Source organism: Lampris incognitus, chromosome 16 (assembly GCF_029633865.1).
Source record: "Lampris incognitus isolate fLamInc1 chromosome 16, fLamInc1.hap2, whole genome shotgun sequence".
Classification (NCBI taxonomy): Eukaryota; Metazoa; Chordata; class Actinopteri; order Lampriformes; family Lampridae; genus Lampris; species Lampris incognitus.
Window position 1 is genome coordinate 36,726,254 of NC_079226.1, and position 11,104 is coordinate 36,737,357.

The 11,104-nt window shown below is 48.1% G+C and overlaps 1 protein-coding gene across 1 annotated transcript; it reads left to right on the forward strand.

Moving 5' to 3' along the window:
* Nucleotides 1-2,782: 2,782 nt before the first annotated feature.
* hhipl2 (HHIP-like 2) lies at nt 2,783-10,756 on the forward strand. The gene is made up of 9 exons (XM_056295440.1): nt 2,783-3,127; nt 3,907-4,559; nt 5,060-5,203; nt 6,721-7,052; nt 7,845-7,971; nt 8,272-8,417; nt 8,506-8,587; nt 8,824-8,906; nt 10,692-10,756. Exons 1-9 carry the CDS (start codon nt 2,783-2,785, stop codon nt 10,754-10,756), a joined length of 1,977 nt encoding a protein of 658 aa, XP_056151415.1.
* Nucleotides 10,757-11,104: the final 348 nt, after the last annotated feature.

The following is an 11,104-nucleotide window of genomic DNA, read 5'->3' on the forward strand; positions in this document are numbered from 1 at the left end:
CCATCATATCAGCCAGCTCTCTCCCTTTACCAGTCATAGTGCCAACATTCAAAGTTCCAACTCCAACCTCCACACTCAGCAATACACTACACTTCCTCCTCTCCCGCTGCCTCTGGACATGCCTTCCCCCTCTCCTTCTCCTTTGTTCAACAGTAGCATAGTTTCCACCGGTACCCTGCTGGCCCACAGTACCAGCGGTGGTCGTTGGTAACCCGGGCCTTGACCGATCTGGTATGGAAATCTGATTTATGATCCGGATATTTGATTTGGTCCCTGTGATGGTCTGGCGGCCGGTCCAGGGTGTCTCCCCGCCTGTCGCCTAATGACTGCTGGGATAGGCTCCAGCATCCCCACGACCCTGAGTAAGGATAAGCAGTTTAGATAATGAATGAATGAATGAATGAATGAATATTTGATTTGGCAAACATTTTATGCCAGATGCCCTCCCTGATGCAGCCCTCCCCATTTATCCAGGCTTGGGACCGGCACCAAGAATGTACTAACTTGTGCATCCTCAGTGGCTGGGTTAAAACAATACTTTCCATCTGCACAAAAAGGCTGCAGCTTGAGCCACCCTGCTGTTCGGCAACTGGGACTTTCTGGAGGGTCTCAAACAAAGTTGAATCAGTTCATCTGGATACAACGTTTATTGACGGATACGTTTCATCACTCATCTAAGTGACCTCTTCAGTCTCAACTGACTGCAGGTATCCCACCCTTATAAACAATACAGTGGCATAACGACCGAAACCAACGACCAGTTTCACATGCAAATTACTGTGACCATTAACTAGAGTTTCAGTAGCCATGTGTACTATTCTCAGAGGATCTGGGAATGTTTTCAACCACAGCATTGTAGAATGGGGACAGATGTACTCTTAGCCCCCCCCCCCCCGCCCAGGGATGGTCGTTCCCGCTTCACATAGGTGGCCTCTTTGAATCCCCGTTCAAACCGGCGTTTTTCTCCCTATCAAGGATGTGCACATTCTCATCCCTGAAAGAGTGGCCACTGGCCTGTAGACGGTGTAGACTGTGGAGTCCTGGTCTGACGTGTTAGCTCTCCTGTGTTGTGACATCCTCTTGGCCAGCGCCTGTCTGATTTGCCGTGACTTATACCACGGGGAAACTAAACAGACGCAAGATGCAAAATGTTTGTGAGTTCTCATCTTAAAGGGTGACTAGTTTGAATATTTCCTGTTTGCTCTTCCTCAAAAAAGCTTAAATAGTGTCCTTTAAATGACCTTAAACTTGGATTTTTTAGATGATCATACCACACATTAAAACCCTTATTTGTCTGATGTTTTTTGGAGACCTACTTATCAAACCTCTGAGAGTCTGTAGTCTTGAACATTTCAGATTTAATACAAGTTAGACTATAGAAACCCGTTAGGTGGAACGGGGAGGTGAACGTGAGCAACGGCCTTGGTTAAAGTCACAAAGTTAAAATCAGACATCACGCGTTTGCCTTATTTTATCTGACGATCGGTAACACAACCAAGTCAAGTCAATTTTATTTGTATAGCCCAATATCACAAATAACAAATTTGTCTCAGGGGGCTTTACAGCAACACAATATCCTGTCCTTTGACGCTCGCTGTAATACAAGTGAAAATGGAGATTTCAGCAATCTTATTATTTTAGGCCAATTGTATCTGGCCAATTACTCCACTCCTCCGAGCTGTGCCGGTCGCTGCTCCACCTCCTCTGTCGATCCTGGGAGGGCTGCAAACTACCACGTCTCCTTCAATACACGTGCAGTTGCCAGCTGCTTCTTTTCACCTGACAGCGAGGAGTTTCACCGGGGGGGACGTAGCGCGTGAGAGGATCACCCCAGTTCCCCCTCCCCTCTGAACAGGCACCCCAACCGACCACAGAAGGCGCTAGTGCAGTGACCAGGACACATACCCATATCCGGCTACCCACCCGCAGGCACGGCCTATTGTGTCCTTAGGGACGCCCGACCAAGCCGGCGGTATCACAGGGACTTGAACTGGTGATCCCCGTGTTGGTAGACAACGGACTAGACCGCTACGCTGCCCGGGCGCCTTTAGTTGGGTTTTTGAGGTGGGGGAGAGGAGATTTGGGTTAACAGATATTATGTGTGCTCAAGCCCCTCAGCACCCACAGGGCTGAGGCCTGTCAGATATAATCCCATCTGCACACAGCAGCTGTTTTACAGCCTGTCAGCCGACATGCTGAAGCTGCAGCAGCAGCAGCAGCAGCAGTATCAGTACTGAAGTACTAGGAGTCCACTACAGGCCTCATTTTGTTAGTTTGAGTGGAGTTATGCAATCCCCCGTTTAGCCTATACCCTTCACTCCGCAGCCAGACGTTTGGCAAGTTCAGCGATGCTTTTTCCCTGTTTGGCAGTATGAAAACAATGCCACAGTCACATCTGACCATGTGCCTTTACGCGAAATGTCCGACATGTCTTTTCACGAAGACGGTAATTCCGTGTGAAGGTGCTCCTGCGCCGGCGACATTCTTCACCAAACAGCTCATCGCCTGGGGCCAAAGGCGCACAAGTGGGGAGCAAAATTACAGTTTGCCGTATTAATCTGTGCATTCCTCAACGCCTTGCCTCGCTATGTGTGTGTGCACCCCCTCATCACCTCCTGATCACAAACAATCTTCCCTGCCCCCACAAATAGCTACACCTTTTCTGAGTCACCCCCCACACACACACATACATGTCTGCATGTCTGCATGCACATACACACACACAGAGGTCATTAAAAGCAAGAAGAGCGAACAGTCCAACACGTTGCGAGTCACAGCAAAAATGACGGGGACGCGGGACGCTGCCCCCCGTCCCAACGGAGCCCGCTGCGCACTTTTACGCGCGGATAAAAAGGCACAACTCTTCCCCGACCTGGTCCTGTTTATTACGCCAGTCCTTTTGCTCGTCCCAGTTCAACGGGTACGTTCTCACCCTCAGTGCCTGGACTTCGAACCGCCTTTCAGACCTCCGTCCCACCTGGAGTTTTGCACCCAGTATGAGCGGTTCGGCTGCTGTGACCAGAAGACGGACAACGTCATCGCCGAGAGGTACTGGGACATCATCGACCTCTTGGGCGTCGCGGGATATGAGCTCTGTGGCGACGTGTTGAAAGAAATCATGTGTCAGGTAAGTAGAATTTATGAGTTACCGGTGTGCTTTGAAGGCGTAGACTCTACAACCGAATAAGATTCACTGTTTTAAAAACTCAAAATCAGATGCTGATGAATGCAGCCGACTTGTTCCACGTTTGAGGAGGCTGTTTTTGCGGGCATGCTTTTAACCCACAAGTAAGAAATAAAAGTTTAAAGTCGTCATAATGACTAAGGTATGAGTTATGAAGTAAATAATGATGGAACAAAATGAAGTATGTGGAAATGACCTCAAAACCCATGTTAGACATTATACTTGGGGAGGACTTGAACCAAAGGTTATTGTAAATTGAAGTGGCAATTTTACAGCACGGCGCTTTAATAATTGTTTGAGGAAGTTGGGCACATCTGACCAGGATTTTCCAGCATTTTCCATTTTTGTTATTTTGCTTACGCTCTTATCCAGAGTGACTTAAGAGGCAATTCAATCTTAGAGTTGTGGATCGTATACTATATCGTGATGACTCTTATCCATGTAGGCTACCCAGAAGATCAAGTAGAAGAGAGGTGGCTCTTTGTGTTCACTTATTTCCAGAGATTAAGTAACTTTACATCTTTACAAGGGAAATCTAGATAAGAAGAGTTTGATTTATAAAAAAAAGAAAAAAGAAAAACCTAAGGCTATGACTTGTCATGTTTTATTCAAGTAATGATTATTTAGGGCAAATGAAGCCTGTTGAGTTGGATGTACTTAGGAGAAATAAGTAATCCTGCATCCCTTCTAAACGCATGTTGCCTCATGCCTCCTCCATGTAGGAGTGCTCTCCGTATGCTGCTCATCTCTATGATGCCGAGGATGCCCACACCCCCGTCAGAGAACTACCCGGGCTTTGCTTTGATTTCTGTTCCAAATTCCACGCCAAATGTCGCCCCACGGTGAAGTATTTAACAGGGAACAGGCGACTTCAGGAGGCCGCCGAGCGGGATGTGTTCTCGTTCTGCAGCATGGTCAACCTGGCCGACCGGGACTACTGCTACCCCAACGTCCTGAGGAGCGCTGACCTCAACAGCAACCTGGGTAAGGTGGCAGAAAACCCCGAGGGGTGTCTCCAGCTGTGCCTGACCGAGGTGGCCAACAGCCTCAGGAACCCTGTACTGATGCTCCACAGCCAGGACGACACACACCGCATGTTCGTCGGCGAGCAGGTGGGCTTCGTGTGGGTCTACCTGCATGACGGCAGCCGGCTGGAACAGCCGTATCTAGACCTGAGTGGGGAGGTGCTGACTACGCCTTGGCTGGGCGATGAGAGGGGTTTCCTGGGCATGGCTTTCCACCCCCAGTACAGACACAACGGCCGCTTCTTCATCTACTACTCAGTCCTGGTCAACAGCAAGCTGGAGAAGGTTCGCATCAGTGAGATGAGAGTTTCTGCCCATGATATGAACACGGCTGACCCTCATTCGGAGAGGTAAGGCCTACTTGTTGGGACTTTTTGCATCCACTCCTGTCAGTGCTTGTGTCTGTAAGGCAGTAATTCTTCACTCCCCCTCAGCCTGTGATTGAAGTACCCATAACTTGCATGAGACGCCCTTGGCATAACATAAACCATGACACTGTGAAGGTGGACTTACAGTTAAACGTATAGGTTTGTTTGGAACTGTGGGGCAATGCAATGGTGCAGATCGGTCCATAGGCATTTGCCTCACCTAGCACTTGCTTTTACAACTCCAAATTACACAGGAATAGCCAAAGAAATCTGGAAACACAAACAAGGACATATATATAGACTATGGCAAAGTGTCGGTGTCAGATGAGGTAAAGGTGAATGTAATGGTGCCTTTGGGAGGGCGTTTTCTCTAGAGCAAGAGGCTTCCTCACGGGAATGCCAGTCGGACACTGGGTTCTACAATTACAGAAATCTCAGCTAAGCATGTGGTTACTGTTCAGTTGCCAGTTTCTCTCCTTCAGAGTCATCCTAGAGATCGAGGAGCCAGCAGCAAACCACAATGGAGGTATGCTCCTCTTTGGCCTCGATGGATACCTATACATCTTTACTGGAGATGGCGGAAAAGCTGGGGATCCATTTGGGAAGTACGGCAATTCACAAAACAAGTAAGACCCCAACTCAAGGCAGAGTTAAGTCATTAAAATGCAGTGAAACACATAGTTTCACAAATTTTTTTTTTTTTTTCAAATGCAGCAGTTTCAGTCCACCGACATGGTGGATCTTACATGAGACTAGGTCTGATCTCTCCCTCGGTGAAATGAATTTAGAAAAAAAGGTGGACCTGCCCAAAATGTGGACTGTCCAATCACAACTTTGAAAATTGATCGAGAGGGCTACCAGCAGCTATACCAACATGTACCCTAGTTCTGCTGAATGACAGAAGCTCAGCAGTTGTGGGCTTGGCTAATATTTGGGTGGAAGACCTCCTGGGAAACTGAGTTGCTGCCGGAAGTGGTGTTGGTGGGCCAATAGGGGGCAGTCTTCCCTCTGGTCCTAATAAAAACAACAAATATCAAATTCCAATGCCCCAGTGCAGTGACGGGGACACTGTGGTGTAGGAGATGCCGTCCTTTGGATGAGACGTTAAACCGAGGTCCTGACTCACTGTAGTCATTAAAGATCCCATGGAACTTATCGCAAAGAGTAGGGGGTTCCCTGTAGGTGGCCAGATGGAGAGAGCCATCTGGCCACCTAATCATCCCCCCATGTAATCGGCTCAATGATTCCTCCCTCTCCACCTCAAGCTGATGTGTGCTGAGTGTTCTGGTGCAAAATGGCTGCCGTGCATCACCCAGGTGGTGCTATACATTGGTGGTGGTTGAAGTGAGTTACCCCCTTCAATGTGAAGCGCTTTGGGTGTCTAGATAAAGCCCTATATAAATGTAAACCATTAATATTATTGTTACAAAGGGTATGTACACATGCAGACTGATGACCTGATCATAAACCGATTACGTATTACTCCGACTTAAGAAAGAACATTGACACACCTTCATCAGAATATCTTTATCTGGATAAGTTGAGTCAAGTCAAATCAATTCTGTTTGTATAGCCCACTATCACAAATAAGGTTTGTTTTGGATAGTTTGTTTTGGGTAAGGTTTGTTTGTTCAAAATTAGAGCATTACATGATTAAGGCACCAAGCTCAATCTTCTCATTTATTAGTGCATGAAAAGGCTACTCTTTGGTTAGCTCTCTTTCAGCTTTTTGTAATTGTGTATGCAAAAGGTCACTAGATGCAGTGACCTGGATTGTGTATGAACAACACTGTAGTGAATTCAGGGGGCAGCCGGGAACTGCCGCAGCCAGGATGCAAACCCGGGTCTCCCGCACGACTACGGTAACCAGTCGACTAAAGGGTCCAACCCGTTAGCCAACTGGCTAGCGAGTCTACACATCCGTGGTCATTACGCTACCCCCCTCCTTCAGGAAGCACATCCCCGTGCTTCAGCATACCAGCTCCCTTACGCCTCTGGGCGCACGCGCTTCCGATGGCCTCACAGTCTCACCATCCCACCTGTGACACCAATGTAGCAGATTCGGGGGGCGACGAGGCCAGACCCAACGTAACAAAAGGTCAATGTTCAAAATGCCAGCTAAAACCTCTCTGATCCCATACAGGAGCGCGCTACTCGGAAAAGTCCTGCGCATTGATGTGGATGGAAGTGACATCAATGGTAACAATTACAAGATACCGCCAGACAATCCTTTTATCGGCCATCCTGACGCCCGGCCTGAGGTGTATGCATATGGGGTCCGAAACATGTGGCGCTGTTCGGTGGACCACGGAGACCGGGTTAGCCAGTATGGCAGGGGTAGGATATTCTGTGGAGATGTTGGCCAGAACCGCTATGAGGAGATTGACATTATCGTGCGTGGAGGAAACTATGGCTGGAGAGCCAAGGAGGGATTTGAATGCTATGACCTCAAACTTTGCCACAACTCCTCACTCAGTGAGTATACTGAATACACTTTGGTCTCGCGTAACAAATTAAGTATGATATCAATCAATCATCTAGCCATCCATTATCCAAACCGCTTATCCTGCTCTCAGGGTCGCGGGATGCTGGGGCTTCAATCCTTTATTCATACGGTACATCTTGTCAATCAAAATGTATATGTACGGGTGGCATGGTGGTCTATTCCGTTGCCTACCAACACGGGGATCGACGGTTAGACTCCCCCGTGTTACCTCCGGCTTGGTCGGGCGTCCCTACGGACACAATTGGCCGTGTCTGCTGGTGGGAAGCCGGATGTGGGTATGTGTCCTGGTCGCTGCACTAGCGCCTCCTCTGGTCAGTCGGGGCACCTGTTCGAGGGGGAACTGGGGGGAACAGCGTGATCCTCCCACATGCCACGTCCCCCTGGTGAAACTCCTCACTGTCAGGTGAAAAGGAGCGGCTGGCGACTCCACATGTATGGGAGGAGGCATGTGGTAGTCTGCAGCCCTCCCCGATTCAGCAGAGGGGGTGGAGCAGCGACTGAGACGGCTCGGGAGAGTGGGGGTAATTGGCCGGATACAACTAGGGAGAAAAAGGAGGGAGGGGGGGGGTAAAAAACAAAAAAGAAAGTGAATGGGAGAAAAGAGGTTGATGAATTTGTTAGGATACATACATTTGGAAGAGAAATCATGCTTTGATTCTTATATTGATACTTTCACCAGCCACCCATGCTGCACTGTGTCTTCGGCTAGCGTTTGTGGTACAGGCCACACGTAAATTCCTACATCTTTCTGCGCTTTACAGACGACACCCTCCCTATATTTACATACGCCCACCATGCTGGAAAATCGGTGACTGGCGGCTACGTGTATAGAGGATGTGAATCCCCTAACCTAAATGGCCTGTACGTTTTTGGTGACTTCATGAGCGGGTGAGCCACACCTAACATGGCACGCTGGCAACAGAACTGTGCTAAATGTTGTTTTTCTCATTCAAATGATCTCACGCAAGTGCCAGTTGGGGAGGTTTTGCCCCCTAGGATCTAAAATAATTTGTGGCAGAAAGCTGAGACCATCCCAGCACGCTGGGCAAACTCCATTTTAAAATATACCCCTTTGATTTAAAGCTCACTTGGAAATAACCTGAAGTGTCGTGACGCCTCTCTTCTGACTGACATGTTTAAAAAAAATACCTAATGTTGAATTATATCCCATTCTTACGACTACGTCAGCCGGATTGTGGCTTTGCAAGAGGATAGGACAACGGGAGAGTGGACAGAGCGGAGTGTATGTATGGGCGACACAAGGACGTGCTCTTTTCCCAGGCTGATCAATCACCACCACAAGTTCATCATCTCCTTCGCCCAAGACGAAGCCGGTAAATACCAATCTCGGACATACCTTACGCTTCTGCACCATCCGTAAAAAATCTGCATTCCTCTTTCTTGTCTTTTCCTTTCCTTCAGGGGAGCTGTATCTCCTGGCTACCTCGTATCCAAGTGCCATGTCTCCTTCGGGAACCATTTACAAATTCGTGGATCCATCCAGGTATTGTATGGTTTACCTGAGAGCCTGTGATTGGTGATAGGGTATCGTTCAACTCTATAAAAAAATCAGTTTTTCACTGGTTTTTAGTATTTGTCTGGGGGCAGCGCTAACCACTGCGCCACCGTGCCGCCCAAGATCTGCTCCTGCTGTCTTTTCTGACTGATATATCTCCATTTCAAATGTTGAATAATAATCCCCCCCCCCCACTTCCACTGATTTGTTGTCAATCCCCGCAGGAGAGCCCCTCCGGGCAAATGCAGGCATAAACTGCTCCCTGTGAAGGTGAAGGGGAAGAAGTTTCCTTTCATACCCAGGGAATGTAAGTTGCCCCAATTACTTTCATGCTTTTATCAGCTCCTCTCATACACATTATATACATATCAGACCTGGTGAAGATAACAACAAAAAAACATTCGGAGGAACAACTTTCTGAGAAAGCTTGCTTGATTAAAACGAGCCGGTGGATCAGTACCTTCCACCGACGGAAGTGCGCGGATAAAATATTCAAGTAACGTTTCAATCAGGGTGCTTGATAAACAGGTGTTATGAGGTCAGCGGTTAGTATCGAGAAAAAAGTATTTGAGACCTGAAATTCTTTGGAAAGGTATTTTATCATTTAAACCCAGTTTTCTCTACAGTAGATGCTCATAGGGCGCTACAGATGTGATGTTTGTTTTGAGAACGCTGACTGAGAAGTATGGAGAAGGCCAGAAGGAGGCACATTGTGTCTTTGTGGATTTAGAGAAAGCGTATGACAGGGTGCCGAGAGAGGAGGTGTGGTATTGTATGAGGAAGTCGGGAGTTGCAGAGAAGTATGTAGGAGTGGTGCAGGATATGTATGAGGGAAGTGTGACAGTGGTGAGGTGGGGGGTTGGGAAAGACAGATGGGTTCAAGGTGGAGGTGGGATTACATCAAGGATTGGCTCTGAGCCCTTTCTTGTTTGCACTGGTGATGGACAGGTTGAAAGACAAGATCAGGCAGGAGTCTCCATGGACGATGATGTTCACGGATGACATTGTGATCTGTAGCGAGAGTAGGGTGCAGGTTGAGGAGAGCCTGGAGAGGTGGAGGTATGCACTGGAGAGAAGAGGAATGAAAGTCAGTAGGAGCAAGACGGAATACCTATGTGTGAATGAGAAGAGGACAGCAAAATGGCGAGGATGCCAGGGGTAGTAGAGGTGATGAAGGTGGATGAGTATAAATACTTGGAGTCAACTGTTCAAAGTAACAGGGAGTGCAGGAGAGAGGTGAAGAAGAGAGTGCAGGCAGGGTGGAGTGGGTGGAGAAGAGTGTCAGGAGTGATGTGTGACAGAAGGGTACCAGCAAGAGTTAAAGGGAAGGTTTACGAGATGGTTGTGAGACCAGCTATGTTGTATGGTTTAGAGATGGTGGCACTGATGAAAAGACAGGAGGTGGAGCTGGAGGTGGCAGAGTTGAAGATGCTAAGATTTTCACTGGGAGTGACGAAGAAGGACAGGATTAGGAACGAGTATAATAGAGGGACAGCTCAGTTTGTTTGGATGGGTTGGAGACAAAGCAAGAGAGGCAAGATTGAGATGGTTTGGACATGTGTGGAGGAGAGATGCTGGGTATATTGGGAGAAGGATGCTGAATATGGAGCTGCCAGGGAAGAGGAGAAGAGGGAGGCCAAAGAGGAGGTTTATGGATGTGATGAGAGAGGACATGCAGGTGGTTGGTGTGACAGAGGAAGGTGCAAAGGACAGGAAGAGATGGAAACGAATGATCCGGTGTGGCGACCCCTAACGGGAGCAGCCAAAAATAGTAGTAGTTTCTCTACAGTAGATATATCCTCATAGGAATCCCCCCACCCCCTGCATTTCAGGGGCCCACTTGCAGCCAAATTGTATATCGTGCCCGAGGTCACATATAAAACTATCAACGTCACTCTCCGAGTTAACATCAACGATGATGAAAAGATAAGAGACAAAACAGGGACGTATTCCGAACATTTAAATCCCCGTTCAGAGCCAAATATTGAACGCTGTCTTGTCATATGCAACACTTTGGGCTGTAGAAATCTCCCCTTTTTATGCATAGGGAGAGATGAAAATGGGGTACTTACTGACATCTGTGCCATTTCAGTGACTGTGCTGGACGGAAACGAAAAACCAACGAGACCTCCGCCTAGAAAATTCAAATCACCATAAGCCACCACCTCCCATGAGCCGGGGCCAAACCCTCCACAGCTTCTGCCACTGCGACGACTGTCTGCACTACAGTGATGCCTAAACAGACATCTGACGACACGACGATGTCGAAAAAGAGGAACTGACGGTCTAATTAGAAATAAAAGGAGAAAAAAAAAACAAGACCACTTTAAAGCGGGGGTCTAAGGGGGGGTCTAAGAAGAACAAACCCAACAACAAGAAACAGCAAGGCACCATCAGGGAAGAACCCTTTGCAAAATGGCAACAATCAAACAGCCATGGCAAAGTTAAAGGAGACTCACCTGACAACCCCCGTCCACCTGAAAGACGAGAGTCCACGCCAAGAAG

Excerpts from the sequence above, each read along its gene's own strand:
- hhipl2 (XM_056295440.1), top strand. The coding sequence starts at position 2,783 with ATGACGGGGACGCGGGACGCTGCCCCCCGTCCCAACGGAGCCCGCTGC. Across the intron at positions 8,418-8,505 it reads CTTCGCCCAAGACGAAGCCG|GGGAGCTGTATCTCCTGGCT; the intron begins GTAAATACCAAT and ends CCTTTCCTTCAG. Across the intron at positions 8,907-10,691 it reads TCCTTTCATACCCAGGGAAT|TGACTGTGCTGGACGGAAAC; the intron begins GTAAGTTGCCCC and ends GTGCCATTTCAG.